We start from the raw sequence: 22,608 nt of genomic DNA on the forward strand, positions 1-22,608 counted from the left end.
TTCCTATTACTTTAGTTGATGACTTATTGGATGAACTTAGTAGATCATTTTTCTTTTCAAAAATTGACCTACGGGATAGATATCATCAAATTAGAATGAATGAGGAGGACATCTACAAAATAGACTTTAGATCACATTTGGGTTACTATGAATTCAAGGTCATGCCATTTGGTTTAACTAATGCCTCGGCCACTTTTCAAGGGTTAATGAATCAAGTTTTCAAAGACTATTTGAGGCAGTTTGTATTAGTCTTTTTTTATGACATATTAGTGTATAGTCCTACTATGCAAGACCTCATTTTATATTTGAAGAAAGTGCTGACTATTTTGAGGAAAGGGCATTTGTATGCCAAGAGATCCAAATGCTCTTTTGGACAATCACAAGTAGAATACTTGGGTCATATCATCGCGGGTCAAGGTGTGTCTACTGACCTCTTTAAAATTGATGCAATGGTTAATTGGCCTTTACCTAAAACTCTTAAGGCTCTGAGAGGGTTTTTTAGGGTTAACGGGTTACTATAGGAGGTTTATCCAATTATATGGGGTGATAAGCAAACCCTTAACCAGTTTATTAAAGAATAATTCTTCCACTGGAATAGTGAAGCAGATGCAGCTTTTCAGCACCTAAAATCAATCATGACTACTGCCCCTGTTCTTGCTTTGGTGGATTTTCTAAAACATTTGTAATGGAGGCTGATGTTTGCTCCAAGGGAATGGGTGTTGTGCTTATGCAGGAGGGCTGACCCTTAGCTTTTTTCAGCAAAGCTCTATGTCCTAAGCATTGGGGACTATCTACCTATGAAAAGGAATATATGGCTTTGTTGGCAGTAGTGAATAGATGGAGGCATTATTTACAAGGGGGGCACTTCATTATTAAGACAGACCACCAAGTCTCAAATATTTGCTTGAGCAGTCTGACTAAGTTACTTAGCCTTAACTACGAAGTACAATACAAAAGGGGGACTGATAACAGAGTGGCTGATGCCCTTTCTAGGAGACAAGAAGGGGAAGGCTCTACATATGCCCTTACTTCATCAGAACCAACTTGGATGCAACAGGTTGTTCTTAGTTATGAACATAATCCATTCTCCAGTCAATTACTCACAGAGTTGATTGTCGATCCTATGAGAAAGCCCAACTACACTCTAGTGCATGGTGTCATCCGATACAAGCAAAAAATTTTCATGGGTAGAGCCACTAATTTGAGGTCTCAAGTCTTTGAGGTACTGCACTTGTCACCCTTAGGGGGTCATTCAAGACAGTTGGGTACCTACAGAAGAATTCACTCTATTTTCTATTGGACTAACATAAAACAGGATGTGATTAGGTAGATTGCAGCTTGTGACGTTTGCTAGAGGACAAAGAATGAGAACATCCACCCCTTAGGCTTGCTTCAGACTCTACCCATGCCCATCAGTCCTTAGAAAGATATAGCCATGGATTTTGTAGAGGGACTGCCTCTATCTAACCACAAGGATCTCATAATTGTGGCCGTGGATCGATTGACTAAATATGGCCATTTCTTGGCCCTGAAACACCCATTTACAGCTCAGCATGTTGCAGATGTGTTCTTACTTGAAATTTACAAATTACATGGCTTGCCTCAATCCATTGTGACTGATCGAGACCCTATTTTCACTAGTCTCTTTTGTCAACAATTGTTCAAAGCCATGGGCATTAAGTTCGCTATGTCCACCGCCTACCACCCTCAGATGGACGGTCAAACAGAGAGGCTTAATCGTTGCGTTGAGGCATATCTTCGAGCCATGACTAGTACAAACCCAAAGAATGGTTGTAGTGGTTACCTTTAGCGGAGTGGTAGTGTAACACCAACCATCATACCTCCTTGCAGACGACCCCTTTGAGGCTCTTTACGGGTATCCACCTCCCCAGCTTTCGATGGGCTCACTGTCCCATTCCACACGTTCTCCAGTTGGTCTTTGTTTTGCGCAACGGTAGGCCATGCTTCAGAAATTAAGGGAGAATCTACTGCAGGCCCAATCTCGTATGAATTTCTTCGCTGCAACCATATCGTCAATCATCAGTGGCTATTCAAAGAAAATCTCAAATTAAGCGCTATGTTTTATGGACCATATAAAATCTTGAAGAAGATTGGATCTGTTGCTTACCATCTGGATCTATCGACCGGAGCTACTATTCACCCCCTGTTCCACGTTTCGCAGCTGAAAGAATGGGTGGGACCTACTATTCTAGTACAATCACAACCACCAGATTGCGATGGGAAAGGCCATGTCTTGATTCAACCGATCACCATACTACAACGCTGAATGGAGAAGGTTAACAACAACGTTGGTGTTAAGGTCTTGGTGCAGTTGGCTAACATGAGCCCAGATAAAGCAACTTGGGAGGATTGGGGCTATATTCACAGTCAGTTTCCAAAGTTTGTCTCAAACATGACCTTGAGGACAAGGTCCTTTTTCATCGAAGGGATATTGTAATGATTTAGGTGTTAGCAGTTGAAGTGTGAAGAGGCTTCTAATCTGGGATTAATATTAGGAAAGTGTACACATGACATGGCAACATCAGGAACAAGGATTCAAGGATACGTGTTATAATCTCTAACGTCAAGAAAAGGAAGACTCAGATTACATCTCACACAAAATATATGATCGGACAGCGGAAATCATTATGATTAGTTATTCATAACTAACTAATGATACGGAGGGAAGGCAGTTATGGATTTGGTACATTTTCCCTCTCAACAGATTTTCTCTCGTTAATTCTCTTCTCCTCTTCTTCCAATTCTAAATTCCTATTCATCTTCTCCATTACAGGAGCTGGAATCACCATTGGAGGAGCTTAATTTCCAATTATAGTTTCCATTTGCAGTGTAATTCCATTTCGTGTATTGACCGGTATTCCACTGATTAGTAATAAAAATACCAATTGCTCCGATTCTCGTTTACATTTCAAGAGTATTACAGGAGTTCTATCAATTTTAAAGGCTGATTAACCAAAATAAAGTGCATTTGACACTTCTGCAAGAATGCCTTTTGGATACTTTTTTATTCTTGTAACAAAAATAGGCATGATCTCGATAATCACCTCGATAAGCAGCAATTAGCGATCTATCGAAATTTGAAACTTATATAATTGAGTTAAATGGTCAAAAACACTCCTTAAAAGTATTTTAATTTTTTGAGTTTCAGAACTATTAAGCGTGAGTTTTCTACTTGAACGATAGTGATATTTCAATTAGAAAAAGGGAACAATTGATACTTGAAGGTGTTTTGATAAATTGTTGTTGATAGTTCAGGTATGAAACTCGAAAACCGAGATACTTTAGGCGTGTTTTTGACCTTCACTCTAGATAAATTGATAGTACAGATAAATGGTAAGGGAGTTTGAAGAATATTTTACAATGTCCTTTGGTAAGAATCTTTTAGGAGTAACATTAACACTTTAACTAGAGTCTCTTCCAGGCTTTCAAAGGTTTATAACCAGCACTTAACAATATAGATACAGATGCTACTTAGCATTGTAGAATAAATTTACATTCCTCTGGGAACATTGGCTTCACCTTGGAAAGGGTTGCCACATAAAGTTTTTCACCAATGAAGAGATACTGATAATATCAACTAAATGCTCTCAAAGTCGAAAGTGTCTGCCGCGCAAAATATGTATCTTGTTTCCTTGGATAGGAGTTTTGAATGATGCAACAAATTCTGGGATTACCTTGTATGTCATTTTCCTAATATAAGAGCTTCATTATATTGTCAAAACCAAAACTTATCAGTCCCTTGCAAATCACATGCGCGCTGCTCACAGTCAAGCTTGCCCCACCGAGCATCAACCCGATCACATGGAAATTTAGGCTTGCTCAAACTGTATAGAATTATATGGATTTGCTTAAGAAATAAAGTAATAACATTTTGTATCGGTGGGTAAGGTGTATGCAAACCTTACCCTACCTCGTAGAGGTAGAAAGGCTGTTTAAGAAAAATACAAGAGGACATAGCAAATGATAGGGAAAGCATAACATAGCATTCAGAAAACAAGGAGCAATAACAACACCCAAATAATGCGATAACCGAAGCATAGGAAATAACGAGTAACAAAGATCGTAAGATGAGCAACTACGAGAAAAATGCTGTAGTACTATTGGTACTATGAATGGGGGAAGTTGTCACTGGATGCATCTCAACTCCAGCAAATCTTTTCTATAATGAACATCAAGAGGGCTTGACAAGTTAGGGTCAAAAAAGAAGTTTCAAATAAGATTGTACTAACAACAACAAAAAAAAAAAAAAAAACAGTATATTCCTACAAAGTGGGGTTTGGGGAGGGTAAGTGTACGCAGTCCATACCACTACCTCAGATGTGAGATAGTTTCCGATAGATCCGTGGAAGATTGTACTAAAAAGATTCAAATTACAAAAGGTTTGGAGCTTATACATTAATATCATACTTAAAAGAGTTTTTTGTCCTCTTTCTTGACATGAAAGACGCACAGAAGAACATACACAAAAATCATTAAGATGCAGTATTACCTTCTATTGACAATATTGTGCACGTGACATAGCCATTGTGAAAATTCAGCTTGAGATCCAGCTTGTACAGGATTTGCTCTGTAGAGAACATGAGAAACAAAGTTCATCAACATATTGGACGAAACTTGTAAAGCTTTTTGAGCATGTCAAGGCAGAAAAAAGTAACATCACGGAGAAAAGTAATCTCGCATCACCTTGACCAGTGATCTCACTGCTTGACGCTGGCCAATACCTAGTTGGAGAACTCTTCTGAAATTCCCAACTAAATGGGGAATCCAATACATATCTTCATGGCCTATATATATTTAATAGCAATTCGTGTTCTACAAAACGGCACTCTATCATATCTTTTCTAGGTCAATGTATACACTCTGTAGATCCTTTTTTCTCCCTATAAATTTTCATCAATCTTCTTAGCAAATAGTTATCATTGCAGATCCAACGGGCATAAATGCAAACTAGTTTTCCGCCACTCTTGTAGCATCTCTAAGTCTATAGTCTATGATCCCCCCCTCCCCCTTCCAAATTTTCAGCTTATGGCTATAAGTCTAAAGCCGCAATAGTGGTTATCCAAAAAAAAAAAAAAGCCTACAGCTGCAATATTTAGTACAACTTTATCCCCGTTGTCTTATATTTAAAAATCAAGGTACTCCTTCTCGTTTATAGGGCATTCTTCCACTCCTTAATATAGCTATAAATAGTTTGAAGTCGTATTACTCTAACCTTTCGAAGATACTTCCAACCCTCTATGAAATACCAGCAAAACGCATGCTTTTAATCCTTATTTTTATGGCACACTTTAGTCCCAACTTTACAAGTGTAGCTAAAGTTTATCATGCATAGATACATGAAAGAGTTATCCCCATGATCCAAGTTGAATAATTGATCAAAACAATCTCACCATCTATCCTTAATCTCATTATCATCTATTAACACTTGTTGAGAATCATCTTAATAGTACTTTACCTGATTTAAGTCTTTACCCTTTTCCCCTCACATGTCTCTTACCTTTTGGCCCTACTAGGTCCTAGCTTTGATACAAGTTATTTAGCACTTCTCCTTGAGCTTTACTAATAGCCCTCTTAGTTCCCTAACTCTCTTACACTCTTTAAAGGCTTCTTTGTCTTCTGATTTTAGTGGCGCTTCTTGTAGCACTCTATTTTTTACTTGAATGTTCTTCTTATCTCCTAATTCCTCCATCATGTTTCTTGTGGCCGAGCTCCCAGGTCCTTCAACACAGCACTTAACTTGGTACTCTATTAAATGCAAAAGATATTTTCTTCCATCGGATATTTGCGTTCCTATTTATGTACCACGCCCCTCCCTCCTGTATCTTTGAAATGCTAATTGGTTTCTGCCCTTACTTATCATTGACACGGTTGCTTGAAACTCATCTCTTTTTTCACTCAAATCTTTTGCTTTACGTACAGGGACACCATAAAGAATATCATGGAAGTTAATCAACAAGTGGGCCATCACAAAATAGAAAACTTTGTATACTAAGAGACAAATTGTCCTTCACAGGCTTAGATGTGTAAAGTTTGGCAGGCGTGCGCCTCTGTGTTAGGCGCAAGACACATTATCATCTCCTCAGTGTTCACATGCAGTAAGCTCTGTAGTGCATCCGAAGGTGCTTTGGCTCGCTTCGCCACCAAACCACACCTTGACCCCAACCACATTTTAAAAGAAAACTGCACCTAGCAAAGCCTATCACATGGGAATGTTAAGCCAGTCCCATAAAATATAGGTTTAACAACTGAGAATTGGAAAATGAACTGGACAAATCTTTAAAAAGAAAATGTACCTATTGCTCTCATGCAAGCTCATAAACTAGGTACCTTAGAACTTCTTTGAAGTGATCTGCACATTCACTGCAAGGGTACATGCGAGATAATATTGCCATCTGCGGGCAAACAACAAAAGCAATCCTTTAGTTTCTAAAAAGCTCATTTTTTTCTCCAACCCTATGAGCAGAATCCTTATGTGATATGGACATCAAGGTCAAGAACTAGCAAAAAGGTGGATGCATTGGTGCGTAACATATCCCATACTGACAGTCACCTTAAACGTCAACACAGCCCTTAAAACTTTCTAAACTAGCTTCATTGACCTAATGCAATATCATCTTTCAAACACAAAGTTCTGATATCAAGAAAAAAAAGTCATCTAAGATGACAGAGTACCATACCAGTTCTTTCACATCTTTCCTTTGTTGTCTGGTTGGCTTGTCTGGATACTGGATAAAAAAGAACAAGTCAGCTCATGATCATAAAGGTCAACAGGTAAGAATATTCAATGAAGAAAAGCATAAATTACTTTCAAGCGCACGAAAAGAGAAAAAAACAGAGCCATGTGGAAAAGGATTACCCTGTGGAACATTATTGTATAGCTACACTTTCAAAAGACCTTTTCCTACAACTGTGGTGTCCAGGATTAAAAGACATTGTTATTAACAGCCAAGAGGATCGAGTAGACTAAATATATAACAACATTGTAGAATAAATTTAAAACCAGACCATTTATTGTCTAACTAGAAGAATTAAAGAACAACAACAAAACATCCAGTATATTCCCACAAAGTGGGGTATGGGGGGGTAGAGTGTACGCAGTCTATACCACTACCTGAAAGGTAAGGTAGAAAGGCTGTTTCCGATAGACCCCCGGCTCGAGACCAAACAGCAGAGGAACAGACAAAAAGAATTAATGAACATGATCAAGCAATTAGAGGTGTAATAAGTGGTCTCACCTCCCTTAACTATGGTATCAATATTACTAATGGACATGCCTTATTTCTAAATAATGTTCAACTGAAATGCCTAAACAACTTCGGCTAAAATTTCTCACTGAAAGGTTTTTAAAGCCTAGTAGAAAGTCAACTGCTGATATAGAAAAGGTTAATACTTGACCTGAGCTCCAAGTGTGTGAAGAAAAGTCCAAGTAGCTCTTCCGAGCTCTTCTTTAGTCACTGGGCCAGCACTTTTCTCCTGACAAAGATAGTTGATTTAAAATTATGTTCACATACTATATGTTGGTATTTTCCCCTTTTTTTTCTTTATTTTGAAACAGTTATATACCAAAGAGCTTGATGGATAAGAGCCTAAGACTAATATTAGTTGATGCATCAACACCCAGATATAGGCAGAGTTCAAAACCCTTCATGCATTTGATTCAAAAGAACGACAACAACAACATATCCATTGTAATCCCACAAGTGGGGTATGGAGAGGGTAGAATGAAGGTAGGTGTTACCCCTACCTTTGATTCAAAAGAAACATTTTTTTCTTTTTCTTTAGTACTATCTGGTGAAAACTTAGCCTCCTCTAGCATATACTACTAGAGACAACATAGATCCATAAGACATAAAACCCACGCTAGGTCAAGGCACCATTGTCTATTCAGTTAAAATAGCTCAAAACTGATTTCGGCATTCAACAATATTTTTATGGTACAATCAGCCATAGTTGGTTGTTGTGGGCCTGAGGAGGGATAGAAACACGTCTAAGAAGTATTGAGATGAGGTGATTAGGAAAGATATGATGCAGGTTCAGCTCAAACGAGGACATGCCACTTGAAAGGTGGGGTTGAGGTCGAAGATTACGATAGAAGTTAGTAGCTAGGCGGCCGTCGTATTAGTGTTATTCTTCTTGTTTTTTCCCTATCTTTAGATTACTATCACTACCTGTTACTGTTTAGGCATAATACATAGACAAACACTTCAACTTAACCATAACTGGCAACTAAGCACTCCAACTTTCAGTATGCAGGTGTAGACACCTCAGCTCAGTTTGTTAGTTGAACACTCGAACTTACAAAATGATCACCTAGACACCACCAAAATTTATGTGTCACATAGCCGTTGGATGTCCACGAGAAACAATGCGACAAGTTGGAGTTCTCAGTTGCCGACTGAGACCAAGTTGAGATGTTTACATGTGTATTCTCAAAGTTGAAGCGCCTACTATTCACTTGAGACCAAGTTTGGGAGTCTGTCATATTAGGCATATTAATAAACCTCGTTATCTTATTTTCTGGTTGTTCTTCTTCTTGTTACTGTTGCCTCTTTTCCATTGTGTCGAGGGTCTATCAGAAACAACCCCTCTACCTTCTCAAGGTAGAGATAAGGTTTGCATACACTCTACCTTCCCTAGACTCCACCTGTGTGATTACATAATCACACCAGTTTTCTTTGTGTATCTTTTTTGTTTTAACCCCTCCATAGGATCTCCCAACTTTTTTTTGTTACTTCCCGTCCGAGCAACTCCCTCTTGTGACACTAAGTTTGTTGTTCTTGTTATTTTTTAATACTACCTCCATCCCATTTTATGTGTCACTACTTCCTTTTTGATCCGTCTCAAAAAGAATGTCACATTTGGTAACTATTTAATGGCATCATTCCCAAGATTTAAGAGGTGCAATATTGTAAACTTCATAAAGTCACCATATATTTCTTAAATTTCATGTCCGATCAAATGACAATACATAAAATGGTACGGAGAGAGTAATTAAAAAAGACTCTTTTAGAACTTTCATCAAACATTTACTATGCATTATCTAAACACCCCTTAAGTAACACTAAACCCAACAATCCAAAACCACAAATACATGAATGAATAGCCACTAAAAGTACCTTGTTGGGCAATTCAGAATCTTGAAGCAACACAGTTGAAGTGGCAAGTTGATTCTTGGAAGATGAAGAGAGCAAAGAAAAGGAGGAATGGTGACCATTATTATTATTATTATTACTATGGGATGAAGGGACATTTGGGATTAGACCAATGAATTGAGCAAGTTGGGTTTGGACAGAGTTGGATACTTTCTCATATGTTTTGAATAAAAGCAACAATGGATTTTCAGACATGGAGAATCTCAATGGATTCTTTGACAAGAAACACTATGTTTTCTTTCTCTACAAGTGTTTCAATGTTTTCTTTCTCTACAAGTGTTTCATCTATTTTGTTTTATCCAATTCTTTCTGAACAAGTACCAAGGAGTATTGGAATGATGGTCCACCTATTATAGATAAAATATACTATCATTCTTTTTTTTTTTTTTTTGATTTTGCTGTCCGGTACACGCATTAGAATCTGATTAATTTGAATTCGCGCCACTAATCCGATTAATTCAAATTCACGCCACGTAGGGCCCCATTCAGGGGAAACGCTCCCCAGAGCTCGAATCAAAGATCTCTAGTTAGCACCACATTTTCTTTTGGTTTCTCATTCGATATTCTGTATTGTAGCCCAACTAATTCGAATCGCGCATTGTAGGACCCACTAAGGTAGCAGTGCTTCCAACAGAATTTTTTTCGTGTCGAACCTTTGACCTCTGATTAAGGATAGAACAGTCATATCCACTGCATCACAATCCATATTGGTGCACCACATCCTTTTATTTTATTTTTTATTAGAAATATTAGTTAATTTTGAGAGTTAATACTGAATCAATTATTTTAAAATAATTTATTTTCAATCAAACAACCCTTAAAGATTTTTTTTTTATTTCTTTTTGCATGAATGGTTAAGAAAAGGTGCCCCTAACCATCGCTAATTAAATATCAAAACTCACACGTTTGATATTTTTTATTTTTTAGATATAAAACTCAAAAAGTATTTACCTTTTTTTGGGGGACTAGATACAAATATCAAACATCCATCTTAACTTGATGAAAAGGATCAAATACATTCATATATCACGCTTATTCTAATAAAAATTAAAATAGTAAATTTAAATAATGAATTTAAAATTATTATTATTTCTTTTCTTCAATCGAAAAGGATATATCTCGGTTATTTATATAATGATAGGAGTAAAAAATATTAAATTTTTAATGAATATAGCAGTTCGAAATTTCAAATTTAAGGACATACTAACCCTTTTTTATTTATAAAAAAAAGAAAAAATAAATATGCTATATAAAATTAAGTATTATAAGTCCTTAATACCTTAAATATTGTATTCTTAATTGCAGACTTATATGATTTATGTCAGATATTGTCAAATTAGGTGGTCATCGTATTTATTTTGAATTAAGGTCAGTCGATGATATTACTGAATTATGTAGATTAGTACTCATGCTAGTTTGCACTTTATGTGCAAGTACTGAGTGAAATATTCTCAGGCGTCGAAAGGATTTCTCTCTTCTTATTTATTTTTTTCTTTTTATGCATTTCCTCTCCTTTTCTTTTCGAAAGTATATAAAGAAAAAATAAGTACGACAATGAAAAAGGTAGTTGAAAGGTTTGAAAATACTAACTAGTGTCACGTTAAAATCGAATACGTGTATCATTTGAAAAAGTTAGTATTTATCTCTAAACAGGACACAAAATTGAAGATTGTATAAATTTGTTAATAGTTGAGTCATACAAAAAAAAATAAAAAAAATTTGCATACCCCCAAGGGCGGACCCACGTTTTAGGATGGGGCGCACGTGCACCCGTTAAGTTCGGAAAAAGTTTTGCATATGTACATGTATATATCTTAAGAAACTGTTATTCCGTTGGTTCTAGCTGATCTTTTCCACACTAGCAACCCAGGATTGAGTCCAACAGACAACATTCTTTTGCTTTTTAAAAACAAAAATTTAACAACAAAAGTGGTAGCAGGAATTCGAATCTGTAACATCTTGTTTAGATACTATCCCCTTTACCACTGGGCTAGAAGACTCATTTTCTATAGAGTTGAGGTTTATTTATTACCTTAAAACCCATATTTGGCCTATATGTTTTTATTTTTGTCATTGCTTAAACCTCTACCGACCAGTTAGTTAGACACGACACTATTCCTCAGTTGTCACTTGAAGATTCTTGATCATTTATGTGAAGATCATTCATCATTTAACAAATCTTGATCGCTTATGTCAAGATCAGTCATCATTGGAAGATTCTTGACCGCTTATGTCAAGATAATGGTGCACCCGCGCTCTTCAAATCCTGGGTTCGCCTCTGTATATCCCCAAAGTAAGTTGGCTATTTCGCTTTTAGGAGGTTAGAGCAGAATTTCAATTTTGCTCTTAGTTTCATATTTATTTATCTTTTATCTGTAAGTACTGAGCGAAATCTTTTTAGGCATCGAGAGATTTTCTTTTCTTTTTATGCATTTCCTCTTCTTTTCTTTTCAAAAAATATAAAGAGAAAATAAGTGTGGCGATAAAAGAGGTTGTAGTGTCAAGCCTATAAAACTTCTTTCTAAAGGTAAAAATTGCAGTTACACAAAATGAGAAAAAACTAAGAAAGCATAGTACCCAATACGCCAGTGCCAGATATCTTAATTTGAATGTAGTAACTAAGATCAAATGTAGTAAATATTTTCTTAAAAAATAAAAATATATATTATTTCTTTTCAATTTATGTGATAGTGTTCAATTTGTGAGAGTCAAACACGTGTATCATTTGAAAAAAGTTAGTATCTATCTCTAAACAAAACATAAATTGATGCGTGTATAAATTTATCAATATTTGAGTCATACAAAAAAATATAACTCCACATACTCCCAAATAAGTTAGCTATTTAGCTTTTAGGAGGTACCAGAGCAAAATTTTAATTTTGCTCTTAGTACTCATGCTTGTTTGCACTTTATGTGTAAGTACTATTTCAGTCTTAGGGGATATCAGAGCAGAATTTTTTGTTTTGCTAATTTTTCTATTGTACCATGTTAATGATGATGGCATTGCAATGTTGTCAACAATGACTATTGATAATAAAACATTCAAAGATTGAGTGTAAACTTAGTGACAACGTCAACCACTTGACAGATAATGTAGGCTATAATAGAAAGTTAAGGAGATTTGAAATTGTTGGTCATAAGACGCTCAGTAATAAATTTCGAATCTTACTAATGAAATATTAATAAATAAGTAACTGGCAGATACAAAGCATTAATTTCTACGAAAATGAGACAATTTGTCATGTTTCGTATAACTTATAAGAAAACATCAGTATCTATATATAAACCGATACTTACATAAAGTTATTAACATTAAATTTATACAGTCAAAGATCATTTCAAAAACCTTCTAAGTCCTAGTTTCTGGTCACGTGTATTACACATGTATCTCATATTAATTAGTACAAATATTTTAAAATTCTATTAGAGTACATATGATTATTGTCAATAATTATTATGTTTAAGAACTATACAACATTGCAATGGTAAAGACATTGTAAAATAAAAAAAAATTGATTAAGAAGACACTAAAGTAAGTCAAGTTCTTGACGTCATAATTTGCTGAAATATCATTCTATTTTGAAATTTGAACTTCACTATGTACTTAAAAGGAGTTGAACTGAAATACACCAGACAACTATTATCGTTTTGTTACGAAAATAAGACAAACAAATAGCTTATGGAATCAGTTATCGCACACTCTCCATGAGATGACTTATCCCGATATTTTAGTATAAAATATATTCCAGGACTAATTAATATCCACAATCAAATATGAATAAAATAATCTCGTATTTTATTTCGGGACTGTTATATCCCACCCCACAAATCAAATAAAAATGATTTTACAGTACTAAAATTGAATGTTAAAAATATATTAATTTTCAATATGAGACATTCTAAACTATGAAAGTAACAAAACAACTGAAAATACAGCAGGAACAACATACCTTTGATTTGGCTCTCTTTAAATTTATGTTCCCTAAATAATGTTAGGCATAAAAATTCAATTAGCGCATATATATATTTTTTAAAAAAAGATGCTAGAATATGTTAGCACAAATTCGATTAATAAACATTATGGGGTAGTAAAATTTTAAGTAGATTGGTTCTGAACATTATTAATCCCAAACCAACTCATCAAACTCCCTAGCAATAAAAAGAACATTGATTAATATAATTAAGTTTGCTAATGACATTATTGTTCACAACCAATTAGAAATTATAAAAGTTAGTTTTAAATGGTGATGCATGCATGGAAATTGTGAAATAGCTATTAAATGATGGTACATGCATACAAAACGTAAGGAGTAAAAAAAAAATCTGAAAAAGGTGTAGAGGTTATAATTATTAATTTAGAGTAAATTAATGATTTGTGCTCTTCTCATTTACCAAATTTATTGTGGTAACGTGTAATTTACACTCTAAGTAATCAGAAATTTTCTATTTAATATTTAATTAATTAAATATTTTATAACATTTTGATTTAGTACTGGGATAAAATGATAATCCATGTTTACACTCTGAAGCTTTCTACTTTTAGTATAATATGATTATCATTCATGCGTATTTGCTTATTAGTTTATTTATTCGAGTATCGAGTTGGTTTACCTATCATGGGAGTACGATAGGTGTCATCGCGATTCAAGTTTTGGATCGTGACAAATTGAGCAGGATACGAACACATATATATGTCATTCGGACTCTTCAAAAAGGAAGGGCACCTCGGAGAATCCAATACGAATGCAACAATTATTTTTAAAAGCCACAGCAACATAGCAAAAGTTTCTCTAAGGAAAGTAGACATGGAAAATGTGTAATGTTGCCAATCACATATTCATACTTATCAAATCAGAACATTATCAATAAGATCAAGAGCAGAAACATGAAAAATCAAATCTCTGAAACAGAATCCAAATTTTTTTTGGCATATGAAAATATTAATCGACGCGCGATTGTAGCTGGAACACTGTACAAGTAAATATGTAATACATTAGAAGTGACTTGAAAGTTTATGAATCAACAAAATAGCAGAATACAACATATCAAAATAGCGATAAAAGCAAGTAAAAGGTAATGTTAGGAGACATCCTTAAAATCCTTCAAATTAGTGTGCTCTCTATTTACAGTTACTAGTAGAAAGAAAGAATTGCTAAAATACTAGTCGAAGGCAAAAACATAATGGACATGCCATCTGCATAATGGATCATGAATTTCGCGAAGAATCTTCAAGCAACATTCCTTTCAGACTCTTAGCCAACCAGATAGCTGTCTCCCTTGGCGACACCTTGTCCTTCCCGAATGGTTTAAGAACAACAGACAGCTCTTCTAATCTGTTGTGCTCCAGCAAATCAGCCGATAATTCCAACAGCCCTTCAAGTGCCTCTGCTCTCTGCCTAAAAGATTTGACATCTAATGTTTCCTTCACTGGTCGTTCGTGCTCCTCAGATGTTGCGCTGGTCTTTGCTGGTTCCGAAGAATCTAATCTTGGTCGAGAAGAGGTGGAACTGCCCTGGTTTCTTACATCCATTTCCTTATTATGGACACTATCGGCTATATTGGATTTAACACTCACCGGTCCAGAAGTAGATGATTTGAGAGCAACAGGAGAAGCTATATTTCTATCAATCTCATCTCTTACCACATTCATAAGTTTCCCAACATCAACATTTCTCTCCACAGTGTCAATCACTGGTTGCTCAATACCCACTCGGAAACTACTGTGCCTTATGACATGTATGATATCATCAAAAGCTGGTTTGAGCTGAGGAGAAGCTGCCTTTTCAAGAACCACATTCTGTGGTGGAACACTTCCCTTGTCCGGAAACAAATTGTTTTGGCTGGCTGAAATAGGAGAGGTGGAAGGGGAGGCACTTTCAGTTGTAGAGGGAAAGAGTTCCTTGGTCAAAACCTTGTAGTCACCATTGGCATTTGAAGTAAGGTTGGAGTGGAGCAGATTGTTTTGGCTTGAGGAAACGAGTGGAGCAGCGGGAGAGACACTTTTTGTTGTGGAAGATGACAACTTTGCCATAGACTTCTCGTCACCACAGGATGTTAAACTGGGGTTAGACAAATGCAAAATATCAGTCGTAGTATCATGCTTGCTGGTTGTGGAATCTCCCTCACAAAGAGCAGTCTCTATCAATCGCGGAGAGGCAGTATCTATAGCTACATCCGAATTTGATCTCTCTTCGCAAGTACCAACATCTAAACTTTGATGATCATGCTTGTTGGTTGTGGAATCACCCTCACAAAGAGCAGTCTCTATCAAGCGCGGAGAGGCAGTATCTATAGCTCCATATGAATTTGATCTCTCTTCACAAGTACCAACATCTAAACTTTGATGATGCTCCTCAAACTTTTCAATGGAGCCTGCTTCTGATCTCTGGTTATCTTCATGGTTTCCCCTTGAACTATAAGCATTATCTGAGTGTGATGATGTAGTAACTGAACAGGAAGGTATTGACCCTACGGTTTCGGTTTCACTTGCTTGTTCAGGACTTCCAACCATTTGTTCGGTCAAGTTAATAAAATGATTTGTTGCATCATCACAAAGTTCAAATCCTTGGATTGACACTGAAGAAGAAGCAGAATTGCTGCTCTCTGTTTGTATTCCTTTTGAGATTCCTGATGAAGTCTTTCGAGAATGTAGCATGCTGTTCTTTGTAGCATGCATGTGACAACCGTCAGGAGAAGAATTAGGGATCCTTTCGGGGCCTTTCTTGGTGGCACGTATATCACTACCATCAGTAAAAGAATTAGGAATCCTTTCGGGGTCACGTGACTGGTCATTTGGACCACACTCTACATCATCTTTAACTGTATTCAAGGCATCATGACACACTGGCTGTAGCCTTCCAGAAAATGACGGTTGCTTAGTGAGTTTGGGAGGTGTTCTCTGTCTTGGCCTCGTAGGTAACGTATCATCGGCAACTTGTCTTGTAGTGCCAGACGGAGAGATCCCCTCATTTCTTGGTTTAGTCTTTGGTGTGCACTCAGTGGCAGGAAACTGCAAGGAGAAGGTAATTAAAATAAACATATTTATCAAACTCAGATGCATGTGCTAGTCACGATATGAGGATTAAGGACCGATACCTGATGTTTCAAAGTATGCATTCCTTGAATCTGCTTTGTGGAATCAAATCCAACCTTTGCTGATGTGGGAGGCGGTGTCTGTGCATTAGATTTAGAGGTAGGAGTAGGTGAACTTGGTTTTAGGACTTTCGGTGGTGCTTCAGTTTTGGCTTTGTTTGCACCAGTACCACCAACCTTTGCCTTGCAGCCTCTCATTGGAGAACTATGTTCTCTCGTTTTTCCCTCTTTCAAAGCCAACATAATATTTTTTATAGTTTTCGGTTGCTTAGCTTCTGTGTCACATTTTTTCTCTTCATGTAAAATAGTCCTAGAGTTGTAGTCTTCGGCATCTTCAGGATACGCATCGGCTCCATGATATTCCTCGCTAGAATAATGTTGCTCAAAGTCTTCATTATCAACAAAGGCAACATCTGCATTGCTGCCTTTATGATCATCACTGCAAGCCATTTCCTGCAAGTTCTTCTCGCTCGACTTCAGACTATCTTTATCACTGCAGGAACTGGTACTGCTTTGGCTTTCTGCCATATTATTTTTGGAGTTACGATCAGCAGTGAGGGATTTTTCAGGAGAAATTGACGGAGGAGGACTAAAGGATGGTCGGTACTGATCCACATAAGGCTGCAAATATGGGTGCTTCAGGAGTTCCGTTGCCTGAAAATATTGAAGTCAGACAATGGACATGACATTCTGACACAAAAGTTTAATTGCAAGATTGGTAAGCTTACAGTAGGCCGATGCTCGGGGCTCTTCCTCAGCATTCCTCTAATAACTGTTTTCCTGTGAAAATAATATCCAAATAAAATATAATGACAAACAAATGCAACATCTCAAGTAAGTGCGTAACAGAAGAAAAGAGCATTCACAATGTCAAGACTGAGACTCACATAGGTCGTCTGTTGAAAGTTGAAAAACTAGTGAAGTTTAGTAGCTATGCATTGCAATATTATTATATGTACAACCCATATCAATGCTAACAAAAGGGAGAAGAAGAACGATAGGAATGACACAAAATTCTTTGATTTTTAGCTTCTTAAGCTACAATTTGCATGGGTTTGAGTAATAGAATAACCAACAACTAAGTGAAACCAAGTTGCTACCTTACATTTCCAACAAGCATTTGATCAAATAAGAGAAGCCGATGAAACCTAAAGTAACTGATGAGATAATTTTTTTTTTTTTTTAACTGTAACGTAATGAAGGGACAACTTCTCAGTTACCCAATAACCCCTAACTTCAGAATATCTCTGATTTGACACTCTAGGGCCCCTCCAGAAAGTTTCTGATGAAATTCCTAAAATGTTGATGGAAGTTCACCTCCATGATAACTTGAACTGGTAACATCTTCTATAAGGATTACGAGTATACATGATTCTGAAATTTAGCATTTTGAAGTGTTTACAGTCGCTTCAAATGTAAAGAAATTGTCAGTGTCGTGAGTCAGGAGAAGATATAGTATTGCAGAACAATTTTTTTTGATCCGAGAAATCCTCGAGGCTAGTGGTGTATGGTTCAGAACTCCGTGGATAATGGGAGTAATGCAGAGCATTAACTGTCACAAGAAAGGAAAGAAGAAGAAAAATTGTATCCTAAAATATGACTAAATATTCAGACGCAAATTATCAATTAAAACACCTATGAGCAGAAGCTTTAGCAGAAACAAATTATGCTTGCAAAACAAAGGCCTGACTTACAAGGACGGAGAATAACAAGATGGCAATGGGCCAATGCATGATCTGTTTATTTTGCTTATCAGTCCTGCCATGTCCTGAATCATTATGAAGTGTCAAATTCAGTACAAGTAGCAAAAGGTTCTCATTTTGAGGAAACAGACATACAATAGGGTGAACATATAAGATGAAATTGCACTTATTTGCTCCCACGACCAAGAGTGACCGCATCATTAAGAGTGAACTGTTTTCAAGATTATGCCACAGTAAATCATTGATCAATCACATTGATAGCTTCACTAATTCACTGAAATTTTGTCTAGTTCGGTATTTCACCAGTAACTAATCCAATAAACGTCTAGTAGACCTCCTTCGCCACGACATTAGTGGCACTTTTCTCAATTTGTAGACGCACTTTCACTTTAAGTAGCTAAAATCTCTCTGTGGAAAAGTATCTAGACCTAAAGCAAGTTATATCTAGAAACTGTATCATCAAACAAGCATGTTTATTAGTATTCTGAACGAGTGAACATAAGTCCAGCATGTTGGAAGATCTTCTGATGCGGATTTTAAGAGATTTGGGTGGGTTTTACAGTAGAAGGTGATGAACTATTGCTATCTGCTTCAGAATTTACTTGTCACTTGAATTCACTAACTTAGAAAGGGAAACCCCCATCCCAAAGTCGCTATATATTCAGTTATTTAAGCTTCCATATATAAATTAATCAATAAAGATAAAATAAAACGTCAATTTCCGGTTCATTATGTATCCCAGGAATTGAAACAGAGCTAAAAGAAACAAATTCAAGAAGTCTTACAAATGCTTTAAATGCAGGGCGATGAGCAGCCATTTCATACATACAGCAGCCTGGTCAAGAAATGAACGGATTTAAGACATAGAAGAAGTCCACATGACATGTATATATCAAATAAACACGAGATTACTGGCGCAACAAACCAGTATCCTCAGCGTTGGGAAAGAAGATAACTTTATGAAATGACGGTTACATACCTAGGGACCAAATATCTGATTTAAAACCATATGGAATATCCGTAAGAAGTTCAGGGCACATGTAATTGGGAGTTCCAACTACCTGGAATATAGAACAACACTATCAGTTTACTGAAACATCTCTTCCACTGGAAGTTTTAGCTCAACTAGTTCCATCAAGCGATATCTTTCATTGTTTCTTGTTGTTTTTTCTTTTGCCTAGGGGGTGGGGCTGGGATGTAGGCTAGGTTCATCCCCAATGTAATGCTCCTAAGTGTTTGCATCCTTGGTTGCATTCGCTTTATGCCTTTGCTAAGTGGGAAAATATTTAGAAACAAAATGCCAGGTTTTATTTAGGCAAAATATAGCACAGATTGTGCTTAATCATAACGCAAGTCCATACTGTTGTTCATATCTGATCCAAAATGACACATTTTGGACACAGAGGACATCGTCAATAAATACCAAGAAACTAGTTTGAGCTACATAGCTTAGGTGCAAATGACAAAGAAAAGCACTGAGTATCAGATACATACTGAAGAAGCCAAGTCATCAGCCTGCAATGTTTTCGCAAGGCCAAAATCCCCTGAGGAAAAAGTTATAAGGGAAAAAGTATATGTAGGCCTACATCAGAAAAATCGACTGCATTTATCTTAACTTCAATAAAAGAACGAAAGCATTGTTAGTTACCAAGGCGAACGGCATGTTCCTTGGTCAGAAAGATGTTTGAGCACTGTCATAGAAGGGTACAAAAATTACTCAGAAAATAGATTTGAGAGAAAAAAAAAATTAAAAATGATATTAACAGATAATAAGATGCTCACTTTAAGGTCACGGTGCAATACAAAATTTGAATGCAGATATTCCACTGCCAACAAAATTTGAGTGAACCACTTCAGAAGTTTCTGCATTATGAACATTTCGTTGAAGGATAAGACACCGCAAATGGCAACCAACTGAACTTTATACTGGAGCAATAATACATTACCACAAACAAATGAAAAAGTTAACTCGTAATTAGCTATAAACTAGCTTTCCCGTTTCCGTAGTCTACAATCTAGATGTATAATTAACATGTCCCAGTTAAATGATAAACTAAAATATATAGTCAACGTACCTCTTCCGGAAAATACTGTCCATTTGCTTTTTTCATCAGTTCAGCCCTATCAAAATAGGCATCGTTAAACTTAAGTTTAGCAGTTAAATTAATGAAAAGCTATTAAGAGACTTACATATCACCACCTTCACAATAGCCGGTAACAATGCAAACATAGCAGCCCTACAGTACGATTGACACGAGAGTCAAATAATCACCAATTTCAAGGAAATTATACTCAACTCAGCTCTTGAAAACAAAATGAGGCCTCTCACCTTTTCTACCCATGCTTCCTTGAACTCAACAATATATGGGTGTTGAAGCCGAGCAATTAGTGCCATCTGCACACCCAAGTTGCAATAAAATCCACGTCAAGAATTTTGAATTGCTATGCATTTGCATAAATTTACAATACAGATGAGTATCTCGCCAAATGAACAACAAGAGCCAAGACGAGAACATATTGAAATGAAAAATGTATATGATAGAGGCAAAATGGAGGACAACTAGAAAAATAAGAAGCTATCCACGTTTACTGCTTGAAGTTTCACTCAAGTTCCCAGCATAGAGTGAACCTCAGAAGTATAATCTTTATTGGGTGATATGAAAACATTCGCAACGGACAACAAGAGCTAGACAAAAAATCGGGTAAAGTTAGAATCGGCAAAAAGAGGATCCCTAATAGATGTGAAGTTCAAAGTCAACAGTTGAAACATAAATTATTCACTATTCAGGACAAAAAAAGCTAAAAAATCTTTTCTACTCCAATACACTCTGCCTGAATATAAAGTATTCAGGACAAAAGCCATTATATTCAACAATTTAATCTAAAGACAACCTTTTCTTCTTCCAGCACCAAACTTCTGCTTCCTTATTTAATGGACTATTTAGCTCAAAAATCTGCTTATTTTGAAATGTGTTTTTTGTCAGAAGTTCTTTTCGAAAAAAGTACTTGGGAGAGTAGCAGTTTGTATTTGGCTAATCAATTCGAAAAGCACTTCCTACAAATATTAGAGCAACAATTTGCTAAGTTGCTCGGACTCTTCAAAAACGTCCACGGATGCGTGTCGGATCCTCTAAAAATAGTGTATTTCTGAAGGACCCGACATGCGTGCGGCAACATTTTTGGAGAGTCCGAGCAACTTAGACAATTTGTGCTTGGCTTGGCCAAGGTCCTGGAAGTGCATTTGGAGAAAACTACTTTTTTTAAGGGCAGCCCGGTGCACTAAGCTCCCGCTATGCGTAGGTTCAGGGAAGGGGCCGACCGCAAGGATCTATTCTACGCAGCTCACCTTACATTACTGCAAGGGGATGTTTCCAAGGCTTGAACCCGTGACCTCCTGGTCACATGACAGCAACTTTACCAGACACTCCAAGGCTCCCCTTCAAAATGAAATAAGAAAGGGGCATTCCAAAATACAGCTTCTTTCCAAAATACAGCTCGGCCAAACAGCTCAAATACAGCTTCTGCTACTACTCAGAAGCACTTACTTTCCTAAAAGCTCGGCCCAAACAGCTCAACTCTATAAACTAAACACTTTTAGCTTCCTCAAAACTTGGCGAAACAGGCTATTACAAACTTCAGAATGAAAAAAAAAAAAAAAAAACACAAAATACTAAAACCATAACCAAAAAAAATTGAGAAACAACATAATTTATTACCTCTTGATAAGCAGATCTCCTGCAACGTTCCGTTTGTCGAGCTAATCTAATCTTCTTGAGCACATACCTATGAATTCAACAATACAATTTAAAGAAACAAAATCAATAATGCATCAAATTCAAATCTTTATAAGCATTCAAGAAAACACAAAAAAATTAATTAATTACTTCTTTCTTTCTTGTTTATGATTAACAAGAATAGCAGCACCAAATGCTCCACGCCCAATTTGTTCCATGATCTCATAATGATCCATTCTTGACTCCATTACTCAAATCCTAAACTAAAACACTTAAAAAATCTAACAAAAATACACCAAGAATCTCAAATTCAGTCATAGCATTTTCTTCATCAGTCAAACACTCAAAAAATGAAAAAAAATAATAATAATAATAATCTTTACAGATCAATTATCAAAAAAAAAAAGAACAAAACTTTGACACCTCATTAACACAAAAACACATAAAGATTGCATTTTTATTCAAGAATGGTGAATTTGAACTCAAAATGCCAAGAACTGTCAAAATCAGTCACAACATTTTCTTCATCAGTCAAAAAAAAACTTTTACAGATCATTTATCAAAAGAAAACTTTGTCACCCCATGAACATAAAATACATAAAGATTGCATTTTTATGTGAGAAATCAAATGTAGAAAAAAAAGAAAAAAGAAAAATGAGTTGATCTTGTGAGAGTGTGTGTGATGTACTGCTCCTCTTTTTTCTTTTTTATTTTTTTACTGTATTATTAGTACTACTAAATTATTATTATATTATACTATATACTACTAGTACATATTTGGTTCTTTGTTGTTCAAGAAAAGGGGGTTGATCTGCAGAAACAGTTGTCACAGTTAGATAACTCTGATGAATGCATATGTGGAAAGAAGGTGGATCTATAAATTAAATAATTCAATTAAATAAGTGA

At 36.1% G+C, this 22,608-nt stretch overlaps 2 protein-coding genes and 1 long non-coding RNA gene across 4 annotated transcripts; 1 reads left to right on the forward strand and 2 right to left on the reverse strand.

Annotated features, from left to right (window-relative positions):
- Positions 1-2,024: 2,024 nt before the first annotated feature.
- Positions 2,025-2,915, forward strand: LOC124888723. The gene is made up of 2 exons (XR_007047509.1): positions 2,025-2,704; positions 2,795-2,915. It is a non-coding gene; the product is annotated as an uncharacterized LOC124888723 (long non-coding RNA).
- Positions 2,916-3,387: 472 nt separating this feature from the next.
- LOC107847700 (FAD-linked sulfhydryl oxidase ERV1) lies at positions 3,388-9,505 on the reverse strand. Of its 2 annotated transcripts, XM_016692112.2 has the most exons (6): positions 9,138-9,505; positions 7,417-7,494; positions 6,699-6,746; positions 6,349-6,413; positions 4,511-4,588; positions 3,388-3,845 (listed from the first exon to the last, which is right to left on the reverse strand). In XM_016692112.2, exons 1-6 carry the CDS (start codon positions 9,366-9,368, stop codon positions 3,737-3,739), a joined length of 609 nt encoding a protein of 202 aa, XP_016547598.2. In that variant the 5' UTR covers positions 9,369-9,505; the 3' UTR covers positions 3,388-3,736. The 2 variants fall into 2 exon arrangements, with proteins under 2 accessions (XP_016547598.2, XP_016547599.1); XM_016692113.2 differs by lacking the exon at positions 7,417-7,494.
- Positions 9,506-14,145: 4,640 nt separating this feature from the next.
- On the reverse strand, positions 14,146-22,572 carry LOC107847701 (serine/threonine-protein kinase Nek5). The gene is made up of 14 exons (XM_047399824.1): positions 21,853-22,572; positions 21,685-21,751; positions 20,298-20,363; positions 20,159-20,205; positions 20,044-20,089; positions 19,751-19,831; positions 19,617-19,659; positions 19,463-19,512; positions 18,948-19,029; positions 18,754-18,803; positions 17,960-18,033; positions 16,994-17,045; positions 16,269-16,919; positions 14,146-16,182 (listed from the first exon to the last, which is right to left on the reverse strand). Exons 1-14 carry the CDS (start codon positions 21,948-21,950, stop codon positions 14,380-14,382), a joined length of 3,210 nt encoding a protein of 1,069 aa, XP_047255780.1. The 5' UTR covers positions 21,951-22,572; the 3' UTR covers positions 14,146-14,379.
- Positions 22,573-22,608: the final 36 nt, after the last annotated feature.

Source organism: Capsicum annuum, chromosome 11 (assembly GCF_002878395.1).
Source record: "Capsicum annuum cultivar UCD-10X-F1 chromosome 11, UCD10Xv1.1, whole genome shotgun sequence".
Lineage (NCBI taxonomy): Eukaryota > Viridiplantae > Streptophyta > Magnoliopsida > Solanales > Solanaceae > Capsicum > Capsicum annuum.

Bases quoted from the DNA above. Each gene is read 5' to 3' on its own strand.
- LOC107847701 (XM_047399824.1), bottom strand. From the start codon at position 21,950: ATGGAGTCAAGAATGGATCATTATGAGATCATGGAACAAATTGGGCGT. The intron at 17,046-17,959 runs GTAAGTCAGGCC...TTATTTTCACAG, and splicing joins TCTTGTTATTCTCCGTCCTT to GAAAACAGTTATTAGAGGAA. The intron at 16,920-16,993 runs GTAAGCTTACCA...CAATATTTTCAG, and splicing joins GCCCCGAGCATCGGCCTACT to GCAACGGAACTCCTGAAGCA.
- LOC107847700 (XM_016692112.2), bottom strand. From the start codon at position 9,368: ATGTCTGAAAATCCATTGTTGCTTTTATTCAAAACATATGAGAAAGTA. The intron at 7,495-9,137 runs GTACTTTTAGTG...TATCTTTGTCAG, and splicing joins ATTCTGAATTGCCCAACAAG to GAGAAAAGTGCTGGCCCAGT. The intron at 3,846-4,510 runs GTAATACTGCAT...AATTCTATACAG, and splicing joins CACAATATTGTCAATAGAAG to TTTGAGCAAGCCTAAATTTC.